Source organism: Lissotriton vulgaris, chromosome 8, assembly GCF_964263255.1.
Source record: "Lissotriton vulgaris chromosome 8, aLisVul1.2, whole genome shotgun sequence".
NCBI classification, from domain to species: Eukaryota; Metazoa; Chordata; class Amphibia; order Caudata; family Salamandridae; genus Lissotriton; species Lissotriton vulgaris.
Genome location: NC_141696.1, coordinates 1,229,922,073 through 1,229,948,494, shown reverse-complemented (window position 1 = coordinate 1,229,948,494; position 26,422 = coordinate 1,229,922,073). Strand labels below are relative to the sequence as shown.

Here is a 26,422-nt window from a genome sequence, read left to right as displayed (position 1 = left end):
TACCAGTACTAGCAGTACCACAACCACCACCACTACTACCAGTACTACCACCATCAGTACTACCAGTACTAACACCACCAGAGTAGTGAGTAGAGTAGTGAGTAGAGTAGTGAGTAGAGTAGTGAGTAGAGTAGTGAGTGCAGAATAGTGAGTAGTGAGTGCAGAGTAGTGAGTAGAGTAGAGTAGTGAGTAGTGATTGCAGAGTAGTGAGTAGAGTAGTGAGTAGTGAGTAGAGTAGTGAGTAGTGAGTGCAGAGTAGTGAGTAGTGAGTGCAGAGTAGTGAGTAGAGTAGTGAGTAGTGAGTAGAGTAGTGAGAAGAGTAGTGAGTAGTGAGTGCAGAGTAGTGAGTAGAGTAGTGAGTAGTGAGTAGAGTAGTGAGTAGAGTAGTGAGTAGAGTAGTGAGTAGAGCAGAGTAGTGCAGAGTAGTGAGGTGAGTAGTGAGTAGAGTAGTGAGGTGATTAGTGAGTAGAGTAGTGATTAGAGTAGTGATTAGAGTAGTGAGCAGAGTAGTGAGTTGAGTAGTGAGTAGAGCAGAGTAGTGCAGAGTAGTGAGTAGAGTAGTGAGTAGTGAGTAGAGTAGTGAGTAGTGAGAAGAGTAGTGAGTGCAGAGTAGTGAGTAGAGTAGTGAGTAGTGATTAGAGTAGTGATTAGAGTAGTGATTAGAGTAGTGAGTAGAGTAGTGAGTAGAGTAGTGAGTAGAGCAGAGTAGTGCAGAGGAGTGAGTAGAGTAGTGAGTAGAGTAGTGAGGTGATTAGTGAGTAGAGTAGTGAGTAGAGTAGTGAGTAGTGAGTGCAGAGTAGTGAGTAGTGAGTAGAGTAGTGAGTAGTGAGTGCAGAGTAGTGAGTGCAGAGTAGTGAGTGCAGAGTAGTGAGTGCAGAGTAGTGAGTAGAGTAGTGAGTAGAGTGGTGAGTAGAGTAGTGAGTGCAGAGTAGTGAGTAGAGTAGTGAGTAGAGTAGAGTAGTGAGTAGGACATCACAGGCAGCAACTGTGCAAGCTTCTTACACTCACAAGGAGACCACAGGCAGCTGAGGTGCAATCTTCTCCCACTCACAAGAACGACATCACAGGCAGCAGCAGTGCAAGCTTCTTACGCTCAAAAGGAGACCACAGGCAGCAGAGGTGCAAGCTTCTCACACTCACAAGAAGGACATCACAGGCAGTAGTGGTGCAATATTCTCACACTCACAAGGAGATCGCTGGCAGTACACACCACATGAACACACTCCATAACACATAGCAACAATACATTGGCATTTACAATGCCATTAGCTCAAACTCAAATAAATCCGAGCCCGATTGCATTTCTAATGCTTGTTGTTATTATAATCGGAGAGTTAATCCTTTGTAATTTATTGGTTTCAGTTTTGCATTGAATTGTTCCCGCTGAGGCCATTGGATTTTGTTTTATGCACTCTCGGTCGATCCCAGTTCTTATTATTTTTATGGGGGTCAGGTCGTGTTTTGCCTGAGCGAGAGTTTGATCACTGCTTCGATGCGTCATGCGCTGTGTTATGGGTCCGTTGGTACTCGTTGGTGGTGGCTCTAGTGAGTGATTTTTTTTTTTGGGTGAATCATCCCCGAGAGTTATTAGATTTCCTTGTACAGGTTTCTGCCTGATTTTTGAGGAGGAGTGATGACTTTTCATCATTGATGTTGTTTCTAGTGCGGGAGTTGGGGCTGATTTTAAGTTTGTACAAGCAATCATTGCATCGTGGGACTTGCTCAGCTCTTCAATTGATGCATGATCTGGGCCACCGGGCTGCGTCCCCTGTTTTGGTTTTTTGGTCGAAACTTTTTCCTGTGATGAGTTATGGCCTGCCAATAAATTAGTAGCGATGTTTGAGGAGATGTTTGCTGATCCTAATTCATTTGGCAAGACGGACACAGGTTTTGTGAGGAAGTTGCCAATGGTAATCCTTTGGTTGCTTTTTAATTTAGACCTTGCTTTCCTCGCTTTTTTTCTTTGCTTTTTCGTCTGGTTTTCAAGGGGCGCGAGGTCAAATTTTTCTGTGCCTATGATTGGAGATGCTTTGTGATGAACCATTGAATGGTGTGACGATGCGGGATCCCTGTCCCCTTCTGGGCTCTTATGTGCTCTAGGGGGGGCGATTAAAATGCTTGATTTCCCCATGTTATAGTTTTCTCCTGGTGAGTCCAGTAAAGACTTCTGAATATTACCTTTTTTGACTTCCCCCAAAATATCTTTCAAAATTGCAGGGAGCGATGCCAGTTTTTCAATGATGCTCCCGCAGCCACAACTAGACAAAGGACTAATAGAACTTTTGTTAGTTTGGGCCTGTTTTGAAAGGGGAGTAACCATGATTTTTTTGTTTGTCAGAAGAGTAATAATAGCATCTGTTTTCGAGCTAAGTTGGGCAATATGCTCTGCGATGACGTTTATCAGATCAATTTGAACCTCCATCTTATCTGATTGAAAGTTGAGGGCCTTTATGGCCTGGTCTAAGGTACTAATCAAGGTGTTTCCCCAGGGAGCAATGGGCACTTGACTACAATAGCTCTTTCTTTGCTCTTCCCGTTGTGGGGTTGTGTTAGTTGAAGAGATTGATATGTGTGACAGTGTTGATTTTTTTTGTTGGCTGCTGTTATTTCCAGAGCTGTCGTCAATCAGAATTCTGTGGTTTGAGCTTGAAGCGACAATTTTTTGAGGCGTGGATGCCACTGGGCTCCGGTTTTGTTCCAGTACCATTTGATCATAGTTTAAATCTAGATTCAGTTCTTGCAAGGACTGATTTGGAACTGGAAGCGATGACGCAGTATCCAAGTTAGGAGGATGGTAGCCAGACGGGGAGACAAGCTGGACTTCCAGTTTCGTGAACCTCTTAATTGAATGCGCCATTGGTTTACTAAGTCCAGGAGTAATTTGGGGATTGTTGTGGTCCCCCGTATTCGACTTGTTGTTAAAGACGTTAAAAAGCGCTTCCAGTGAATCCTGACCTGGAGATATTGGTGAGGGCAGGACAAGATTTTGCCCAGTCTTGATATTTTTGAGTTTTTTTGGTGGGGAACTGGAATTGTGAATCATTGCCTGGACAAGTTCAGTTTTTTTAATGGCTCTGGGCAGTTGCTCAATTAGTGACGCTGATTGATGTTGAATAGAGGATTCTAAGGTTTGAATATGATCCATCAGTGATTTGCCACGGTTTGAGGTTCCTGGGTGACTATGAATTGTCGTCATGTCTGGTTGGATGGGACTTGGTAAGTTCCTTGATTCCCTTGTTGATGACAACAGAGCTGAGACGGGGTCTTTTAAAAAGAAAAATGTATTAATCTTTGGTTGAGATCCTGGTAAATGGCCTGGGCTGGGTGGAGGCTGAGGGGGACTTACTGACTTCCTAGTCCCTTCACCGTCGCCATCACACCCCCTTTGCCGCAGAGCAACTAAAAGTGGGGTTGCTTGTGCTTGCTTTGGTGCGTCTGACTTCTTCGGCTTTTTGCTACGTGGTGCTTGTATGATGAGGCCTGACGTTTGGTACCTGAGCGCATTTTTGTCCTGCTCGGTACTTTAAGGTTACGGCTGGCGTAGAATCGGGGTGAATGGAGCTGAATGTCTTCTGGTTTGAATGGTTGGAATGGGGGTGGACGGAGAATGGAAGTCCAGAGGAACGATTTTTTACATACGAGCGGAGCACTCAGGGTGTGCCTCCAGCCAGTCGGACCTAGTCAGAGTGGCCTAGGCTGCCCCCCCCCCCCCCCCCCGGGCTCTTACTTAGCAGCTGCCTCTACCGGCAGCCGCGCTCGTGCTTGTTCCTGGGCCTGTACTTGGGCGGCCTCTCTCCCTCTCTCCCTGAACTTCCCGGAACGGTGGGTGGTGGGGGAGAGGCGGCAAGAATGAAAGGCAAATGAGCTTCAATCAGCAGCAATGACAAATGGCGGCTGGGTTGCACTGCTGTTTGCTCACTTTTCGCCTACCCCCCCCTGCAAGCGTTGGGCACCAAACTCCAGCACCAAACACTGCCCTCCCTGCACCTCGGGCCTCGGGCACACCGCTCCTCACCTTCCTCAGCGGCTTCCGGGCACAGAGCAAGCAGGCAGACAGACAGGCGGATCCGTGCGTGGAGCTGTAAGGACGGGTCAAACAGAAGCTGGCCTTTTACTGCAGCCTCACAACCTCTCCGCCTCTGCCTCTCGGTTCCACAGCCTCCGAAGCAGTTGAGGCAGTGAGGACTAGGAGTCAAAGTTAGAAACCAGCTTGTAAGCTCCTTATACTGCGCTAATATTATCATGACCAGGATCATATCATTGCCTAGGTGCAAATTCAAGCAAAATGACACATATTGACACAAAGTCCTCATAAAAAATGTACTTTCCAGCGCAAAACATTAACGGGCACATGCATCAATATTGCATTTTGCGATTCCTTAATTGCGAAAAATAAGGAATCGCAATTAAGGAATTACAAAATGCAATGCATCAAAAAATCGCTCAAAAAATAGCGATTCCCTACAATTCCTTAATTGCGATTCTCTAATTGAATCAAGGAATGCTACCCCATTCATTCCTATGGGCCTAGAGGCCCAGAGGAAGGAATGGGAATGACATTCTTAATTTGTGATTCACCATTAGAAATTCGCAAATTAAGAATGCAATTTCAAGGGTGCAGGGGTATCCAAAGGACACCCTGCTGCACCCCTGAAATCAGCTTAGAAGTACATTTTGCACACTCACATGCCCCAAGGGCATGTGTGTGTGTAAAACGGAACTTTGAAAAATGCACTTTTGTGCATTTTTCAAAGTTTTCGCAAATTACCATGAAGGTCAATTTGCACCTCTTATTTGCGAATTCGCAAATTTTAAAAGTTTGATGCATTGCATTTAAGGAATCTCAATATGAGATTCCTTAAATGCAATTGCAATTTAAGAAATCGCAATTTTGAGATTTCTTAAATTGCAAGAACAACAAAATGCATAATGCATCCCAAAAATGGAAATTGCTTTTGCAAACGGCCGAATTTTGCCATTCGCACCGTTTGCGAATGCAATTTCCTTTGATGCATGTGGGCCTATGTACTGGATATGGTGCCCTAAAAGTAATGCAAATCGTGCTTTTGCCCTGCTTTGTATCACTTTACATCAAGGGGATGTCCCATGGTTAGTACCTATGGTTTTTGATGCAAGCCCTTAACCACTAAAATTGGTAGAAGGAGCTTTGAGCGAAAACATAAATGTATGTATTTAGATCCTCATTCTAACTTGAACCAAAATCACGATTCAGGCATAATCAATCTTTGGCGTCTGAAGGAAGATTTAAACTCAGGAGCTATTCCCACAGCCCTGCACTTGCTTCATTAGATAAACACGGGACAATCTGAGTAGACAAACTGCACAAAATCTTTGTGTACTTCACAATGGTGGGGAAACACCCACAGTTAACACGTCGGGCCCTATTCACAAAGGTAAAATGAGACAAACGTCTAACTTTACGACTTTTGGTATTTGCAAGGGGCATTTGTAGTAAATGCCCTTTGTGAACAGGTTGGGGTGAGAGTTGATTACAACCATTTGTTTTTCACAGAGTTTAGGGGAAGGGTGCCGAATCTAAACTGAATGTAAAGTGCACGTGCTTGCGGGGGTTCTACTTCATTCATATACATTTTAAATTTGGGGCAACTTTTAACATTTAAAATTGTGTTGTTAAAATACCTGGTGACCTTAATTAATTTCGACCAGTGTTAATAAAATTCCAAAACATTAATTTTAGTTGCACATTCCTTAAGATGGAGCAGGGTCATCCCGTAGGGTACTCATCCCTATCGTTATAAGCCACCCCTTAACCTCCCCAAATCATGGTAAGAGATCTGATTTCCTTTGTATGGACAGCAGTTCTTCCACAGCATCTTCTACAGGTATTTGTGTTTTGCTAGTCCATAGTCTTAACCAGAACACAAGCACCTTTAGTGCAGCACAATGGGAGATTGATTTTAACCCGAGGTCAGTGCACAGTGGTAGTAGGGGAATATTATTTGGGAGATTTTAAAGCGCTCTTAGGAATTTATTTTCTGCTACTTGTAATTATTTAGTGTCCTCCAAACCCCAAAGTCCAGCTCCGTAGAGTGCTGCGCCCAAGCCCTTTCACCTATGGATTTCTATTGCGTGGGAAACTGGGCGAAAGGCTGAACGTTTGGCTCTTACAACAATTGCACCATCTTCTTGTTGTAGTATCAGAACACTCTTCAAAATTTGTGGGGACCATGCCAGGTTCTCGCTTATTATGAAGCCTAAGTAATCAAAAGCTTTAACCTGCTCTGAGGGTTGTCCTTCCACCATCACTCTACCCTTGGCTGATTTGTAAGAGTTAAAGATCATGTACTTAGTTTTGAGGCAATTGATTTTCAGGCCCCTAGCGTCACAAACTTTTGAAAATGTAATAAGAACATTTTGGATGCCCTTAGGGGTCTTGGATATAAGTAGCATATCGTCAGCTTACAAAAGTGCAGGTGTTTGCTTATCACCCAGCTTCGGAGGATCACCATCACAGTCATATAGCTCTTTTATGAGCTCATTCATGTATAGGGTGAACATGGTTAGTGCTAGCACTACCCCTGGCATACTCCTTTCCCAATTAAAATACTACCGGACTGCCTCCCATCTTGATTTCATCTGACTCTGGTGTATTTATCCTGGTGTAACCTGGTTAAAAGGTGGAGTAGGGTATGGGGAAGTCCCATGTCCATCAGGGAAGTCCAGAGCCGAGTACGGTCAATGGAATCAAAAGCAGTTTTTAGGTCAACAAATACTACATAAAGATGACCTTTCTTGAGTGTAACCTCTTTCCAAATAAGCATTGAAGAATTTTGAATACTTGATCTATAGTGCTGGTGACAACACAAACCCTACCTGCAGATGCAAAATAATATTTTTGTCTTCTGCCCAATCTTGGATGCGAGTTAAAATTAATTTACTAAACATTCTTTCAGACACATCTATGAAGCTGATGGGCCTAAAATTTGCCGGGTCCCCTTTGTCCTCCTTTTTTATGTATGGGTATAATTTCAGCACCCTTCCACGTACCAGGGATGGGGCTACCACGAAGGGTAGCATTAAAAACAGCATGGAGCAGGGGGCTCCAAATATTGGCTCTGATTTATAGAGATCTCCAGGAAGTCCATCTAGCCCAGGGGCTTTACCAGTTTGGAGTGATGTGATTGCATTCTTAACTTCCATAAAGGAAAAACATCCTCATTTGGTTTAAGCTCCACGTTTTGATCTCTGGGTACATCCCCTGTGAAACCCACTGCCTCACCTTTGTCCGGAGAGTATACTGCTTGAAAATACCCTTACCAGGTGTGCGGTTGTTTGTGAGAATCATTTTCAGCAACCTGATAGGTAACCGCTTTAGAAAGGAGAAGCCAAAATAAACGGCAATCTTTTTGCTTAGAAGCCTCAACTAAACTACACCAGTTCTCAGTTTCCCAGTTACGTTTGGCTTCCCTTGGTGTGCTCTTGTAGTTCTTCCATGTATTCAGTATGTTGGATCTCGTCCCCTCCTTTACTGCCTCCCTCAGTTCGACTCTTGCCTGCCTGCAATCCTTATTATACCAGGGTTAATTTTTCTGCTTGAGCGGGAGCGAAGCTCCCTGAGATTTAAAAGAAAATGGGAAGTATTGTCCATCAGGTCTAGATAGCTAGCTAAAATGCTATTGTCATGTATGTTGGCATTCGATAACTTCTGTAGGAATTTCGCCACCTCATTGTAGATTCCAGCAAGGAGCTTGTCATTTCTAAATACGTTAGACCACTCAATTCTCTTTTTGTTGTTTGAGGTTACAACCTGACCCGTCGATGAACCACACTGAAGGATAGTAACCGGTAACCCGGAACGGATTAAAAATAGGGCATTATCATTTGATCAAGAACGGCATATCAATACCGCGTGGCCAAAGATCGAGATTGACTAAAATATAGTCAATTCCACTTCTGGTATTCCCCCATCTTAAAGGTGTAATCTGACCTGGGATCTGAACGAGTCCTCTCATTACAAGCCTGCACCCCATAATTAAGAGTAAGCTATAAGACTTGCTGTGCTAAACAAGTACATCTTTTTAGTGGTGGGATTTTGAGCTTAGTGATACCTCTGGAAGCTTCCTCTTCCATCACTAATTCCTGTTTATAGTCCAAAGGGTCATACGATGTGTTAAAGTCTCCGGCTATGATAAGGGGGGTATCGTTCCTATCCAGAAAGTTAACTAGTGCAGTCATAATGCTAGAAGGTTTGTGAGGGGTTATAAACCTATTATAAATATTAAAACCCTAACAAGATTATCCCCTTTTAGTGAGCTCAAGGCAACAGCCAATATCTCCTGGAAGTCTATGTTAAGGTGCTTGATTTTACATGCTAGAGAGATATTTACCCAGATGAGCATGCCTCCCACAGGTCTACCCGAGGGAGATTGTTTCTCTTCAATACTGAAGGAAACAAAGCCCACCCTAAAGATCGGATTAGTGACCCACATTTATTGAAAAAGGCACAACTGGCAGTTATCTACAAGTGTGTCCCATTCAGGATCATTAAGTTTGGAACATAGACCTGCAATGTTCCAAGAGAGAATAAACAACTGTTCGTTGATAGAGGGGCCTTCCTTCACTAACTGCCTAACTTCAAGGGTAGGGCCGTTTATAGATATAATAGTCGGCCACTTGGCAAATGTGCTAAGTTATAGGTCTCTAGTTTTATAGTATTAGCTGGTATCAGCGCCTCAGCAAAGGGGATGGCCTGAGTTAGACTCTGTGATGGGCTCCCTTGCAAAATAACGTAAGCATATGTGCTAAACACCAGTCAATCGGCCTTGTCTAAACCTATTGCTGGTTTGGATAGAAAAGGGTGCCTCTCTAAAAATGGATGGGTCGTGGTAAGTGTATATTTTGTGTGTGGGATGGGATTCCTGATTTAAGATGTCTGTAAAAAACCTAGTGGCATGATGCCTATCCCCTGTGCTGAACCCCAATTGGGGCTATTATTCCAACTCCTGATTGTAAGCCCTGCAAGATCCAAACTCCGTCAGGTTACAACCACACAATCACCATCAATGGACTTACTTAGGGGGCCAACCCATCCCACTCTTCTTATCATCAAAACATCCTTATAATGTGAGATATTAAATTCCATTGAGTGAGAGAGCCAGTGGCAAATCTTGTTTTTTAATTGAATTGTACATTATTGGGTATTAGGATGTAACAAGGGAATATTGGTAGGTATAACAACATAAGGGCAGCATTCAGGTGGTAGGTCAAGGACCGCCTTATGTGATGGTATGACAGGGTGGGCCAAAGCATTTAACTGGCTAGGTCTTCCCCTTGGTGCACCCGCCCCTGTGGGAGTGGTGATAGAACTCACAGTACCAGGCCTGGGCCTATTTCCCCCAGCATCACAAGAATTTGTATGGCTGGTGTACTCAGGCCCTTTTTGGCATCCCCCAGAGCTACCCCTCCCGACCCAGGCAATCCTACAAAACGGTCAACAGTAGAATGGTTCTCCTGCCTATGTTGTGTATCGCTAGTTCCATGAGACCCCACCATGTTGGAACTAACCTGAAAATGTGGTGGATTTTTCCCTCCCCCATCCGAGGCACATGTGACAGATTTTACTATAAGATCCACATTTTGCTCAAGCTTATCGAGTCTGGATAGAATTGGGTTAAAATTCTTTGATAAAAGTTCTTGCAACTGATTTATAAAAATGTAACCATCGTATGTAGGGCTAGATAAAATGGAAAGGTCTGAGTCTTGCACAGTGACAGCAGGTGGGCAAATGCTAGAGCGCCCTTGCGTTTGGTCCTGTATCTTTTTCTTTGCCCTAGTCTTAGCTCAAGTTGCGGGTTCCATATGTCTCGTCTTCTTCTTCCTTTTAACAGGAAGTCTGTAGAAGTTGGTAGAGGGAGAACTAGGTTGGCTGGTTGTGGGAGTAGCTCAGTTTGGGGAGTAATATGAGACAACTCATATTCGGATACACCATGATCATTTGTCTCGACCACCCCACCAGACAGGAGGTCTTGATTCAGTGGTCCAAAAGAGCAACCCCCCAGCGATAGCCGACGTTTAACTGCCAAAATTTCCTTAATAATGCAGAGGCAGCTTTGGTCAAAAAACAATCAAGTTTGGAATTTTGAAGAGTCTTTGGTGTCCCCTCCCTAGTCACCTGTTGTTTCTCTTTAGCCATTTAGGAAATAGCACAAGAATACTTATTTGATCCTGGAAGCAAGAGACAGCACACAATCAAGTGACACCATTGTACGGAGGAAAACTCTGGCAACCACAAGTAGGTATTACCAGGGTGACTTACATCAGAGGGAGTTTCTGCTGGAACCAGCCAAGAACAGCTCAGCCAAGAGAGTAAGCCCAGTCCAGTCTCTTCCGGACTATGATGGGTGCAGACAGGCCCGCCCTTGGCCCGCTTCCTATTCATCAAGTGCCTCCTGGTGCTGTGATTGGCGGTGACGACTGGATTGTGGCTCTTGCCGCGGGAAACTACAAAAGCGGCTGACAGTGGGACCCGTGCTGCGGGAACCCGCTTCCTGTTTATCAAGTGCCTCTTGGCCCTGTGATTGGTGGTGACGGCTGGATGGCAACTCCGGCCCCGGGAAACCACACAAGCGGCTGACAGCGGCCCTGAGGCCCTCAGGAATAAAGTAGAATTCATTCCCCAACCAGCAGCGCACCAGGAGGCGCATTTGCAGAGTGGTGGAGAAAGGAGGCATGGCCTCTGAAAACCTCTCAGCAATCCAGTTGTGTGGGTCATACTACAGGTAACAGGAGGTGTAGTTGGCCCCAAAGGACCTTCAAGAGCCAAGGGAACTTCATCCCCCTAATAGTACTGTGCCAGGAGGTGCGTTTGTAGAGTGGTGAAAAAAGAGTTTTTAGAGTTTTTTCTTTATATCGCTTGAACTAGACCCAAGACATCGGGTATCAGAGTGCTTTACATGAGAACCAGAAGAACACATTTATTTTTGTTAGGCATGGGGAGATTAAGTGATTTGCCCAGAATCACAGGATGTTGGGCGTCGTTGCTGAGACTCGAACCCGGTTCCCCAACTTTGAGGTCGACCACTCTAGCCGTAAGGCTACATCCTCTCCCTAAATAAAGAAAAAGGACATGGCCTCCAAGTCCTCTCAGCAATCCCAGTGTCTGGGACTTACTGGAGGTAACAGGAGGGCTTGATAGAAACCAAAGAACCTCAGCAGTCAAGGAGACTTCATTCCCCAACCACCACTGCACCAGGAGGCATGTTTGCAGAGTGGTGGTAAATAAGGGTGGGCGTAGTTTGCGAAGTAGCGCTACGCGAAGCTACGCGAAGTGCACTTCTCACTAAGCGAACTTCACGTAGCACTACGCGAGCTGCGTAGGAGAATGTTCGCACTGTGCAAGATGCATTTTCAATGATTGCACAGTGTGGGCAAGCATCCGGCGCTGTGCAATCATTGAAAACGGCATCTTGCACAGTGCGAGCTGTAGTTTTCTGCTGCTCGAGTAGATTTTTACTCGAGCGGCAGCTTTCTCAACGTGAACTGGTAGTTTCTCATCGTGAGCGGTCGCGAGCATGCGCGACCACTCGCAATGAGAAACCTGACCTCCCCGAGTTGAGAATCTCGCCGGGATGTCATTTTGCTTGCTCGCGGTCGCGAAGATGACGCTGAGGACCGCGAGCAAGCAAAAAATGACCGCTGCACTACGCTACGCTGCGCTACGCGTGTTCGCACTGTGCTACGTGCAGATCGCGTAGTGCGAAGTTGCGCAAACTACACGAGCGTAGCGTAGTGCTTCACCCAGGGTTAGTGGTAAATGGGGTGTGGCCTCCATAAACTTACTGGATTTCTTTTTACATGTTTCTTCTTTCTTTTTTTAAGGAATGGGGGCTGAATAGCTCCCCCTTTCCTAGGCCGATTTTAGCCCTGTTTACCCCCTCCCCCAGGGCCAGTCTTTTATGAAATGGTGAGGGGCCACACAGCCCCCCTCCCGGGCCAGTTTCGGCCCAAAGGACCACATCCCCAGGGCCCGGCCACTTGTCTGGGTGCCCTGGTCCCACCCAGTAGTAGCCATGTACTACATTTGGTTTTTGTGAATAGACAAAAAGTAGTACACTTAGTCAAAAGTGTAAATTACTCAAAAGCATAGGTTACCTTTGTGAATCAATCTATGATCAAGCTGTAGTAGTCTAGCTCTGTCACAGAATACGGTCTTCTCTTTCTAGGCATTCCACAGAACCTTTAATAGATGGTCTTGTGTTTATTGTGTATTTATTCAGAACTAGGTTTAGGAGCAGGAAACGTAAACGTAGTACTGTTGCCCCACCTGAATTCTACAACTTAAAGACTGTGCTAATTATTTTACATCATTTAAGGGTGCATTAGCCTGCCATCAGGTTGTTTCTGACACCATGGGAGAATTTTAGGGATGTTGATGATCAGGGAAGCCATATATGTAGGGGTTTGTGATGCTGATCTAGTCGTTTCATTTCTGGCTTTGTGACAAAGAAGGGCTAAGATGCATATTTAGCCCTGCATGTCACATGTCATCAAGAAAGTTCACAATATGCCATTGATGAGATGCCAATGCAGTGAGGGATAGTTAGAAATTCTACCAGACTGAACACAATTATGTGACTAAACTGCAGGGATAACCAGCATGTTGCTAAAAATGTCGCCAAGTTCTTATGGATGGGCAACTACAGGGCCAGACTGGGAACCGAAGGCAGCCCTGCCAATTTTCTTAGACCAGTCCTAAGTGGGGTGGGGTGGTATCTGGGGTGGCTGTCTGACCCCTGGGGAAGCCCTGCCTGCCCCGGGAGGCTGGAAACACTTGTTTGTTGCTTTTGTTATTGGGGGCCGATATTGCAGCACAAAACTGACCCCACCATTTCAAAACCGGCCCCCACCTTTCCAGCCTCTCGGGAAACCTCCTAATGGCCGCCATGGCCAGTCCAGTCCTGGGCAACTATTATGCAGGAGTGGCCAGAATACCATCAAAAGTACTAACAAGATGTATCGATTCAGCATTAAATTGCAGGTATGGGCAGCATAAAACCACAAATGTCCACAAAATGGCACTTAAGGCGCACCTCAAAGCATGTAGCCGAACATATTCACAATATTTCTGGGATGTGCTGTTGTTATTTAAGGGTAATGAACATGCCACCAGAAAAAGCCACAAATATTCAGTGTTGTGCACCGGCATTGCAGAGATAGCCAGCACATTGCTAACAATGTCCACAGTATGTTATGGACAGCCTTAACGCAGGTATAGTTAGCTTCTTGCCAGGAATTCACACAAATATAGCCCTTAGGGGCCATAATTATGCAGGTATAGCCCGCTTGTCACAAAGAATGCTGACCAATATCTAACTGATGGGCCACTATAACCGAGAATGCAGTACAAACAAAATATGTCATGGAAAGGCCAGTGGCTGGGGTAGCCAGTATATCACAAAATATTGCCACGAAATACAATGACTGGGCCACAGGATCCAGGTTCCTACTCTCATTGGTTGACAATCTGAAAACCGCACCTAATCATTTGATGAGGCGGAGACCCAGAAACAGGCTGAGCTCACACCAGGTTCCTGGTGAGCTGATTTACTACCCTGAGACTGTTAATAAAGTGCAGATTTTTGTAATGTCAGTATGCCCTGAAATTTGCCTCACAGATAGACACTGGGCATAAATGAGTGGAGCAGGAATTGAAGGTGCCCATCCTTGTATGCAGTGTGTGTTTGTTTACTAATCTGATGCACAATTATTAGTAGCACAAAAGAGGGTACAAAGTTCCCCAGGAAAGAAAAGACATAGGCCGTGTGAGTGCAGTAGAGAGCAAAAAGGGAAAAAGGGGGGAATTCCCTTGTTGGAACTAAAACCCTCACACACCCAAGAAACTAGGTGTCATGCTTCATCATATGGGTTCTGCTCCTCGTCAGACTGGCGCTGCAATGTCTGACGGGCTCCCGAAACCGGGGCTCTTTATTGGAGATCTTTTGTTCCAGCCATATGGTGCATGCGTGTGAGAGGGCAGGGAAAATGTAGTTGTGAGGTGAGTGTGAAATAAAAAAGGGTGGGTCAGTCCACAAAACAATTTATTAGCGTGGTTGACTCCCCTTGGTTAAAAAGGGGTGGGAGGGGAGATATAAGCCTAGAGATTTTAGAGCAGAATATCTACTACCCTCAGGTCAGGTCAACATGTTTCTTGCCATAATGGCAATTCTTCAGGACCAACGCAGAGCTGCTCTGCGCCCTAACCAGGCACTGTTCATGTGGGTAGGTCACTAGGCCTGGACCGCGCGCCGCCGAGGTACCATACCCTTCTGCCGGTCCCACGGGAGCAGTCTGCGAGGCACCTTAGGGAAGTTCCTAGGGTCGCTTACATATAGCAGGACCAATTGGCCTGCCCATCCACAGACCTATTTAATAAGGTTGTAATTTATTATTTTTCACAGTGTAGTACTTAACACCCTGGTCCTGAAGAATTGCCATTATGGCAAGAAACATGTTGACCTGACCTGAGGGTAGTAGATATTCTGCTCTGCTATGGAGCAGATGACACAGGTACCAGGAAGGGGGAAGAGACTTTGGGTGTACTTGTTGATGCTGACAATTTTAGAAGGCATCAAAGTACATGTTTCTTGAGGTGCAACTACCTTATGATAAGAACTTCTAGAATAAGGAATGAGGATCGGGAAAATGATGCTTATCAAAAGTAGCTGGGAATTCTGCTGTATCTGCTGTTTTGTATATTATCAAAGTATTGCTTTTTCTGAGAAGCCAAGTGCAGCAAGTGTGAACATCTGTTTGTCTCTATAGAATATGCAACATTAACTGTTCCTCTGACTTCTGCTCAATGATTTTTTAAGATTCTGTCTGTGTGCCTCAGAGACTGAGCCAATAACATCCAATAATATTGATTTTATGTCTTGGCAGAATCCTTGATGAAAACCCAATTATGGCTATTTCACATGAACTGTTCACTGGACTGAAGAATTTATTTTTCCTGTAAGTAATAACCAACGTTTTGTGATGCCAAATCATTACTCAATTTGAAGTATGTCGGGTATGTGTCTTGTAAATCAATTTAGTTCCAGTGCATTATGGTAATTTTAAACAAGACACTTTCAAGTAACTGTCAAGAGACTCCTCTGGAATGATAGCTTGCTTTATAAGCTCCCTTAAATACATAAATAAAACCGTCACAATAAATCTATAGAGTAACATTATGTCAGTACAAAAAACAAGCACAGGTGGGGGTGATTACCAATGGTTTCAGTGTGTACATGTGACATATGGCCAGAACAGAAAAAATGTAATGCAATGTCCTTGAAATACACAAAGCTGTTTTAGATATTTGAAGGTTTAATCAGTCTTTGCATAATTTATGAGTTTTTTCTAAACGGAAACAAATTTATCTGGGGGGGATTCATAGGAGAACATTAGCGGATTGACCAGGCACAAACATTGCAAATTAAGCCTACAGTCACACAATATTGAAACCGAATTGCATTGCAACATTTATATAGTGCTTTTTGCCCCCATGTTTGACTGATACTGGTGTTTTCTGACTCTTGTTGTTTCCTGGCGCTGCTAATCCGGCCCAGGGCCAGTGCTCTGTTTAAAGGGTGAATGGTAATTAAGTGTTATAAAGTGTTATTGCAATTGGTACTGACAACCTACCTGTAAGTCCCTAGTATGTGGTAGGTAATGTAGGTTTAGAGTCCTAGTGGATTTAACGCACTTAAGTGTGCACTCCTGTAGTGGTGCCTGCTGTCATTTTAAAGGCAGCCCTGATTTGCAGGTTGCTTTTAAAATACAATCATGTCTGAATTAAAAGTACTTAATCTGTGTTTCCATGTAAGTCACCACCATGGTCCACCCTAGGTTCCCCAATGGTAGGGTACATTCTAGTAATAACACAGCCATCATAAAATATGTTGCATAATCCTTGATGAGGGGAGAATTGCCAATTTAATTTTCCCCATTGTAGTTCATTAGCTCCAAAGCTTAACATGAAAAGGCTTTATTTAACTTTAATTAAGGCTATCTTTTGATGGGAGTGAGCTAAAATAATACTTCAAAGTATAAATATAATACTTACAATAGATCCAGCAACTTGCCAATGTTGGTTTAATTATAACTATTGCAGGGAAGTAGTTTCAGATCTGCTTTCCTACAGGTACCTAAAATCATCCCTGTAGCAGCCGCTTCTGAATGGCCAGCCTTTGATATGCTGAGCCAAGCTGCTTTATTGAGGGGTGAAGTGGGCTGGGCTGAGACAAAGGAGACATTTGGTGGGAGGAATCTGTAGGAAGAAATGGCAGGACAGGAAGGGGGTTGGGTAGCCACACTGGTCTTCAAAGGTAGAAAGGAACTAGGCTCACTCCCAATGTGTGTGCCCCGAGCCAGTTGGAGGCACCTGCAATTGAATTAGGAGAGGGATTGGAAGGGGAGTGGAGGGAAAAGTTAGCCACACTTGTGGGTTGCATTAGCAAGACCTGAATCTCCAGGAGAGAATTTCTCCATTTTGGATTTTTGTGAACAGTGCTTTCTGCGGAACAAAAATGCCACACGTCTAATGAAGTTGGCATCACAGAGAGTGGCACATTGCACACCATTTTTTAGTGGTGCCTCCTTCTTGCCAGTGTAGACAACTGGATATATATATGGGAGAGCTGCCGAACAACTCAGATCCCTGCCTGGAAATATCAAGAGAAGAAAAGCTGCCCTTCTGAACCCCTGGCCTACTGCACACTTTGGGCTTCACAAAATACTACTTTTCCTGGCTTCAAAAAGATTAAGGAGTGGACTCCCTAAAAGAAACAGGTACTAAAGAGCTTCAAGAAGTCACCTGCATTAAATTCATCAAGAAAAGTCTAGCTGATTAGCCTTACCTGGATTGTAAAGGATTAGACCATGTGCATTATGGGAATTGTAGTCCCAAACATCCAAGAGGCAATTCAGAACTTCTGGACCCTTGGCTGGTGTTGTGGAGCCTCAAAGACCCAAAAGAAACATCTTGAGAAGAAGGACTGCCCTGTTGACCCTTTGACTGCCCAAGAGAGGACTGCACTCATGAGGACGGCCCTTGCTGCACTTACAAGGCTTCGCAACAAAAGGACTTTGCCTGACTTAAAGGATAAGGAATGGATTCCCTGATCAGCAACATGTAGAAAGTGCTTGAAGGGCTACCTGCAACACTAATAACCAGGACAACTCCAGATGACAAGCTTCACCTGGATTGATCAGGTGCATTGTGGGAGTTGTAGTCCAAGCCTCAAAAGGCAAACCAGAGATTCTGAACCCTTGTCTGGTGCTGCGGATCACTTTCCTGCATCAAGGAACACGTCTGGAAGTAAGTCTAAAAGTGTTACGTTGTGGGTGGCCTGAACTGTTGACTTTGTCCCGATCCAGCGTGACCTTTTTTAAAGACTATGGGCCTCATTTATGAGGCCCTGTGTCAGTTTTGCGCTGCCGATGCGTCACTTTTTGTGACGCATCGGCGGCGTAAAACATGCCTCCTGTTGCGCACTATTTACAAAGTGACGCTGTAAACCCCTGCGCTACATGAAACCTGCGTCAGAAGTAGAAGTGATGTGATGCAGTGAAATCTATGAGATTTCACTGCGTCACTTTTAGGATGCCGTTGCGTCAAAATCTTGCGCCTGCCTCACAGCAGGCGTAAGACTGACACAGGCCCTTTCACATGGGGCTTGCCCCATGTGAAAGGGCGCATTGCAGGAGTTGCATCACTTTTGTGACACACTCCAGCAATGCGGCACTTTTGCGCTTACAGATACGTCAGAAATACTGACGTATCTGTGACTCCTTGCGAGATGGTGCGTCATACATTAAATATGACGCATCATGTATGTCGCAAGGAGTGTGCACTGAGAAATGACGCATCGCTGCTTTCACGCAGCGATGCGTCATTTCTTATAAATGAGGCCCCATGAGTGCTGTTTGCTTCTAAGTGCTAGTTTTACTTTTAATCTTTAAACATTCATATCCCCGGTTCCCTTCATTGGATGTTTGTCATGTTGGTGTCATTCTAATCATAAAATATATTTCCTATTTGTATAAGTTGGTGTTGGATTTATATTGTGTGTTTGTCTTACTTATTTACTGTATTTTTTTTAATGCTTTACACACCTGTCACCCAAGTTAAGCCTGTCTACTCTCACCTAAGCTACCAAGGGCTGAGCAAGGATCAATTTATTGTGGACTTGACTGGACATTATTTCAGATTGTGGTGTTATTACTAAGTGTAGGTACCTACCTGCCCTTACTATTAAACCACCTTCCAACACTAGCGCTTTACGGTGAAAATCCTATTCTGAAATTCACAGAAAAAAGCGGTTATTCAAGAACAAACTGGGGCAGTTGTAAGGATTTGTGGAAGAATCATTACTGTAGGAACCATGAGCAACCCACCGAAAAAGACAGCAAATCTTTGAACCTTAAGCTACGCTAAACTTGTCAGAAACATGGGGCCTCATAACAACAATTTGACACAGGGTAGTGCTGCATGTCACTTTGCTGTACTGCCCTGCGTCAAATGAAAAGGGCAGGAATGCGCCGTATCTATCTCTTACACTGTGCTGGTGCAAAATAGGCTGCACCATTGCGCAAGGGTGCCTGCATTAAAATCGGGTTGTTATTGTGCAGGAATGAACCCTCGCCTTCACAAAAACAACCATTACACCACCCCTGGGGAGGGGCATGGTGTTGATATATTCCCAAATGTACACTATATTTGGCCGTTGAGTGGGAACACCCCCCGCAACATCCATGGCACACCGCCCAAGGCAGTGTGAGGCAATGCAGCATTGCCTCACACCATATCAGCGAGGCCATGAAAAGCCATGGAGGATGGCTTTCTGTGGCCTCGTAGATATGGTCTGCACTGTGCCCCACCGGAATATCAAATAAGTTACTGCCAGTGGTGCACTGGACTTGTAAATAAACCCCATGGTGTCAGTCAAAGTATTGACATTCTAGTTATAGTCTATTAGATAATGATTTGTCATTTATTATTAAGATCTTAGTATGTATTCGGATACAGTATGAAAGAAATGGAATATAGCACAGATAAGAAAGAACTACTGGAAGTAATGTTTTCAAGCCTATTTTAAGAATTACTTCTGATCTAATACCATTTTAGGTCTGTCCAGCTCTCCGACAGAGCTTATGTGGGGAATATGGGGGCAGGCGATACACCCTTTAAACAAAGGCTGGTTTGAGGGGGTCACGAAGGGCTAATATAGCCTCTTAATTAAAAAAAGAAACCATTTTCTATTGTCTCTTTTCAGCTACACCTGAAGGTTGAGGTGAGGCCCACTTAGGATTTAAAGAGGAATTGGAGTAGGGTTTCCCATGAGTCCCTTACCCCTCTCCTGAAGAACTCCGAGCCCCCTCTTAAATAACATTTATGACAGCATTACAAACCTGAATGCTTGATTCAGTGAGGCTCTGGTTATAATCGCGCCACGGAGGCCTATTAACTCCTCTAGAATGTCCCCCTCCTCCCCTTGGTTTACCGCGTATATTAGAGCCAAAAAATGATGGCAAAAGACCGGAGCGCAAATGCAGAACATCATAGTCTCAGGAGGACAAAACTGGTTATCGAGCTGCTCTGATAGAGTACTACAAACTCCTCATTGTAAAGAAAAAAGATTACTTGGCCGATCGTAGTGCCAGTGATAAGAACTCCTCTAAGGAAGTTTTTAAGATTGTGAAATCCTTCACTAATCCATCAGCACCCATTTATTTATTTATTATTATTATTATTTATGAGACTTATAGAGCGCGCGGCTACCCCCAAGGGGGTGTCCCGGCGCTGAGACTGTGAGCTAGAAAGGGGGTTGATCCTATTACAGTGAAAATAGCCAGGTTTTTAGACGGCTACGAAAAAGAGTTTCAGAAGAAGCAAATCTGAGATCTAAGTGGAGGCTATTCCATAGTTTAGCCGTCGTAACTGCAAAGGCTCTGCCGCCCATTCTGGAGCGACGGAACCGAGGGACAACAATGAGGCGCAAGTTGTTCGACCGCAAAGATCGAGCAGAGTGGGATAGTACTAATCTTTTGCGTAAGTAGTCTGGTCCTGTCCCGTTAAGGGCCCGAAAAGCAAGAGTTAGCATCTTGAACTTGATGCGACTGGCGATTGGAAGCCAGTGCAGTTCTTTGCGGTAGGCTGCAACCGAATGCCGAAAAGGGATATTGCCAATCAGCCTCGCCGCCGCGTTCTGAACGATCTGTAAGCGTTCAATTTGATATTGGGGGGCCCCGGCGTAGAGGCTGTTGGCATAGTCCAAATGTGATGTGATTAAGGCCTGCGTGACCGTTCTGCGAGCATCTAATGGCAGAAAAGGTAAGATCTTTCGCATCATCCGCAGTTTCGCGAAGCAGGCAGCAGTAACCTTATTAATTTGGGGACTACATGACAGAGCATCGTCAAACTGAAAACCCAGGTTGCGAGCAGTGTGAACGGGTATGGGCGGAGGGTTCAGAACCGTCGGCCACCACAAGGTGGAGGGAATTGTAATTCTTTGATTAAAAAACAGAACCTCCGTCTTGTCAGTATTGAGTCGAAGATGGTTAGACGCCATCCAGGAACATACTTCTCCCAGACAGTGGCGAAAACTGGCGAGGCTGGAGTCAGAGTGATCTCTAAAAGAAAACATAAGCTGTGTATCATCAGCATAGGAGATCACTCTGACCCCACAAGACTCAACCACCTTAGCCAGAGGGGCCAAGTAGACATTAAAAAACAATGGGCTCAAGGCGGAGCCCTGAGGTACTCCACAGACAAGGGGTTTACATTCAGATTGGAAAGGTCTGAGGAGGACCCTCTGCGTTCAGCCCTGAAGAAAGGAGCTAATCCACGACAGAGCAGAACCGCCCAGTCCGATCTGCTCTAATCGATCTAAAAGTATCTTGTGGGACACCGTATCGAAAGCGGCGGATAGGTCGAGGAGGACCAGCATGGCCTCCTCACCCCTATCCACACACTCTCGAATGGTTTCCGATACTTCTAGAAGTGCTGTTTCTGTACTAAAACCAGTGCGGAAACCTGATTGGGAGTCATGAAGTATAGCATTGGTCTCCAGATATTCCGCGAGCTGAAGCTGAACGGCTTTTTCTAACACCTTCGCTGGTTTGGGGAGGAGAGAGATGGGGCGGTAATTACAAAATTGCGTAGGGTCTGCATTAGTCTTTTTCAAGATAGGGACTAGCATGGCTTCCTTCCAGGCGGTAGGAAATTGGCCCAGCTGTAGAGAGGTGTTCCAGATAGAAAAAAGTGGCTCTATCAGGAGGGGAGCAAGGTCGCTCATGACTTTAGGGGGAGCAGGGTCTAAAGGAGAACCCGATTTGCACTGAGTAAGAAGTTTAAGTGCAGCTTCTGTGGTAAGATCCTTAAAAGCTGTCAGGGCTGGTACAGTGTCATTCCTATTATTATCAAGAAAGGGGAATTGTGCAGGTATAAGGACTGATGGAAAAGAAGAGGAGATTTTCTCAATTTTGTCTTGAAAATAATCTGAAAGGCCATTACATAGAGTCTGACTAGAGAAATTGTTAGGTGTCATAGCGGGAGGCTTGACGAAGTCTTTAACAATGTTAAACAGAGTTTTTGCCGAGTTGTCAGAGTTTTTAATTTGTAAGGCAAAAAATTCTCTAATTGTTGAATTTTTTAGTTGAATAAATTTCTTTAAAGCCCTTCTATAGATGCTTTTTGCTTCTGGATCATAAGATGATCGCCAGCTGCGCTCTAGTTTTTTGCAGCGGCTTTTCTCCTCACGCAAGGCAGCACCCGATTACCCCTTTACTGGAGATGTGCCTCAGGCTTTCGAATTTTTTTGAGGAGAAAATCTGCCAGATATATGCTTCATTCTAGGCGGAACCTCACCCCATTGTGTGGAAATATCTGACCCCGTTTAATCATTACCAGCCAGTGTTCTCTCATTTGAAAGTATCCCCATGGAGGCATCCTTGGCTAAACTCCAGAAATGTAAATCTGGGTCACCTGGTAAACCCTGGCCAGCAAAACAATACAATTTACTGGCTGAGTGACTTAATCCATCCCTTAATGCCATATGGAATTCCTCACTCAGACAGGGGGTTTTCTCATCGGCCTGGAAACACGTGTTTCTGCTCCTGATATTGAAAAAAACTAACGCTAACCCTGAAGTCACCAGCAACTTCAGGCCTATTTTTCTGCTCCCGGCCCCGCTAAAGTCTTAAAGAGATTAGCCCATCAGCAGCTTGCGGCTCCTATTAAGTCCAATGGGCTACTGCATGACTCCCAGTCCAGCTTACGCCCTGGCTTCAGTACTGAATCCGTATTGAATGAGATGGATGGCTTCATTTGCTGGGCGGTTGATAGAGATTCCGCGGCCAAGCTGGTGCTCTTCGACCTGTCAGTGGCATTTAACACGGTGTCCCACCCCATCTTACTGGATCGCCTGAAACAGGTTGGCATCCAGGGGACGGTGCTGAACAGGTCACTGTTGACTCCTTTACTTCCTCTGCTAAACCTCAGGGCTCGGCTCTGAGCCCGCTTCTCTTTAATATCTATATGACACCACTGTCGGAGCTCATTGCTAAGACTGGGATCCAGGTGACATCCTATGCAGATGATATTTACCTTCAGCTGGGTATCGGCGTCTATCTTTGACTCCTTCAAACACTGCCTTAAAAGCATTTTTGCCTGGATGAGCAGCAATTTTTTAAAGCTCAATGCCGATAAGACAGAGGTATTATTTTTCTACTAAGCTGTACCGCCCCTGAAGACCCTATGGTGGTCAGCAGAACTGGGATCTGCCCTTACTCCCAAGGACTCGGTCAAGAATTTGGGAGTCAGGTGGGATAATGACTTGTCCCTCACTACCCATGTCCAACTTTTATCTGCGGCCTGCTTTGGCAAGATGAAAACTATCAGAAAATGTATTGATTGCTTGCCAGGGATAACACGCTAAACCGTATTCCATGTGTTTATCACATCCCATCTTGATTACGCTAATGGACTCTACATGGGTCTACCGATTGCCGTAGGCTTCAGATCATACAAAATGCGGCAGCTAGACTGGTCTGCAAGGTCCCTCTCCATCAGCATATCTCTCCTCATCTCAGACAACTCCATTGGCTTCCGGTAGCCAAGCGTATCGAATTCAAGGCCCTTACGTTTGCCTTTCTGGCATATCAGAGCAAAGGGCCCAACTACCTGAGGAAGAGATTTTGCCCCTTCCAGCTGGCCAGATCGCTAAGGCCTAATCATAAACGCTACCTCGCCATCCCTCGTTTTGCGAAGGCAAGAATAGGGGGTTGGGCATTTGAGGGGGGTACTACTAAAAGCTGGAACAACTGACCTATGTATGATGCTTTATGAACAGGAATTTAGAAAGGCCTTGAAGATCTGGCTATTTAGTCATAACGACTAGATTTGCACCTCCCACTGCTTTGTAGTTGTCCATGCTAGCGCCGGGACACCCCATTTGGGGCAGCTGTGCGCTTTATAAATATCTTTTATTATTATTATTTTATTGTTGGATTTTGGGGCCCATGTACAATTTTGTGTAACCCTTTTTTGGGAATTTCAAATATTTTTTGCAAAGTCTGTAACAAAACTGGAAAAAAAACGCGAGCGTGACTAAGCAGTGTGCACTTTGTGTACACGATGCCCTGAAAGTAGAAGATGCTGAGCTTTGTTTACAGGGGACTTACTCAGGGTCCGGCCACTGGCCACTGTCTGTGCCCAGAGACCACAGCTTATTGCCAAATGATAAGCATAGCTCAAACACAGTCTCAGTGGTAGAAGGCTTGTACAGGGCTGGGCTGCATGTGAGACCCTGATCGCAGAGTCTAATGCGGAAGACACCGGGACTGGCCTCAGTAGCAGTGGGAAGTGGCACAGACACTGGAGCAGGGCACAGGTGCAGGCCAGGACTTTTGCCAATAGCCCGCTGTCTAGGGTCAAAGACCATATGTAGCAGCTTTGGTGGCATGTTGGATGGAGAAGGGTCTGTTTGCAGGCCAGGCCCTGCTCCTGAGTCAACTTTCCTTCACTGAAAGCCCTGCATATCTGAGACTGAATGCACTGGTGGTTGGATACAGGAGCATTGACTGCTAGGATGCAAAGGTAGGTAGCACATGATTTGACCTGCAGATTGACCCTGCATCTAATCCCCAGTACTCTCAGTTGAAGGCCATGTGAAATAGGGACAACATTTACAGCCATTTGGGTATTGATCCTAATCCGAACTTTAGGATATGTGGTTGGGTGGGTGGAGGTACTAGCTGTAAGTATCCTGATTCCTATGCACAAGACCACAGCACAGTGCAAAGATGTTGCAGAGACCCTGTTCCCAGGGCCTGTTGCATGTGCCCTAATCTCAATCCATTGGTATCAAGGGGAGTTAGGCCCCATGGACCAGGCTCTGGCTGGGCCGTTTATTAATGTGTAGCAGGGAAGTCGGCCAGGACCTGTGTTATTTTGACGTTTCTGAGTTAACGCTAGACAAACTATTTCTTTTCATTTGATCTAGTACTTTATTTATACCTTTTTCTTTAACTTTTTTTAAAGACGTTGTCACATATTTGAAACAGAAAGAGACAATAAAGTCAATATACAGAAAATACTTATGTACATGTGAAAAAACATTAAATAACAAAATTGTGTTCTGGCTACACAATATAAATAAAAATTGATGTGAAAAAAATCATTAGTGTGAGAGATCATCAAAAAGACATCCTAATATCTTAGAAGTCTTATATTGTCTATTGCATCTTAGACAAAATCCTATTTTACATATTGATATTATTTCATAAATATTCTATTTCATTTATGAAAGAATAGGAAAACACCGGGAAAACATTAGTGCCTCATAAATGGGACTTCTCATCTATATATAGACAAATGTCTATATATAATGTCATCAAATGTCACCATTATCTGGGTCTTCATTTAATGAGAAGACCCAGATAATGGTGACATTTGATGTCACCTCTCTCTATACCTAGCTACCCCAAGAGGAAGCTCTGGAAGTAATCCAACTGTACCTAGAGAGAAGAACGCAACCCCACAGGGTGCTAACAACATTTGTTGTGCAACTGGTTAATCTGGCATTGGAAACATTTTTTTAAATTTGAGGATCAATTCTATGTACAGGTGAAGGGGACTGCCATGGGATGTCCTTTTGCCCCAGAGATAGCGGTCCTCTTCATGGCTCAATATGAGGACAAGTTCATTGAAAACAATAATCCTTACATAAAGAATATAACACAATGGCTAAGGTACATTGACGATGTCTGGTGCCTATGGCATGGCAGCCAGACTGAATTGACATCCTTTCATGAATGTATGAATTCAAGACACCCAGACATACAATTCTCTGTACAATCCAGCACTACTAACTTAACTTTTTTGGACGTAGATGTAAAACCTGTGGTAAATTAATTAAAGACCACCCTATACAAAAAGGAGACAGATAAAAACACAATTTTACACTAAAAAAATGCACACCAGAAGAGCCTAAAGGAGAATCTCTTGTATGGGAAACTACTCTGACTTAGGAGAAATTGTTCCATAACGTCAGAGTTTGAACAACATGCAGCGCTCTTTTGTAAAGAAATGAAAAAGAGAGGTTATTCAAAGAAATTGCTCAAACATTCAGCCAAAAGAGCTCGATTCACGCCCAGAGAATGCCTTCTCCAAGTCAAAGAGAAAAAGACCTTGGAAAGATTAGTGTGTGTTTCAACTTATGGCCCAGACACTAATAAATTTAGACAAACCATCTTGAAGAACTGGCACCTATTGGAAAATCTAGAATGCCGTTCCCTAAACCACTCTTCTCATGGAAAAATAATCCAAGTATTGGCCAGCAAATAACTAGAGCTGATACCGCTCTACCCAAACCTAAAAGTGACTTATTGACTCAATAGAACTTAAAGCCTATTGAAGGACATTGAAAATGCGGAAACTGCATAGCCTGCGGAAACACCATAGAAGGCACAGAATTTGTACACGGGAGCATCAGATGGAAACATACCGAGTTTACTAATTGTAAGACGAAGAATGCTGTTTACACCATAATTTGCCCATGTAAAAAATCTATATAGGGAAAACCAATCAACACGTCAATAATACAAGAATCACCCATCACCGGTCCAGAATAAAGAAAAAAATTATCACTGCATTGATGGTTGAACATTTTGTTGAAAAAGGTCACAAGCAAACTCAATTTAAATGGACAATATTGGCCAGCTTTGAACCTTCAAAAAGTCCAATGGATATAGAGAACATGCTACTACGGAAAGAAGCGTATTTAACTCTTAAACTTAATAGCGCGACAGTTGGTTTGAACAGCATGACAGAATTGGCTAAAATATAAAAACCACAATGCCCATAACGCACTGCGCTACTGCATCAAAAATCCTTTTA

General features: G+C 44.4%; 1 protein-coding gene across 1 annotated transcript in view; it reads left to right on the top strand.

Moving 5' to 3' along the window:
* RXFP2 (relaxin family peptide receptor 2) overlaps positions 1 to 26,422 on the top strand; it is a 1,407,219-nt gene that overhangs the window by 1,101,056 nt on the left and 279,741 nt on the right. Inside the window, exon 8 of the mRNA XM_086935135.1 lies at positions 14,920 to 14,991. Within this exon, the coding sequence (XP_086791261.1) occupies positions 14,920 to 14,991 (72 nt within the window). The remainder of the gene's footprint in view (positions 1 to 14,919; positions 14,992 to 26,422) is intronic.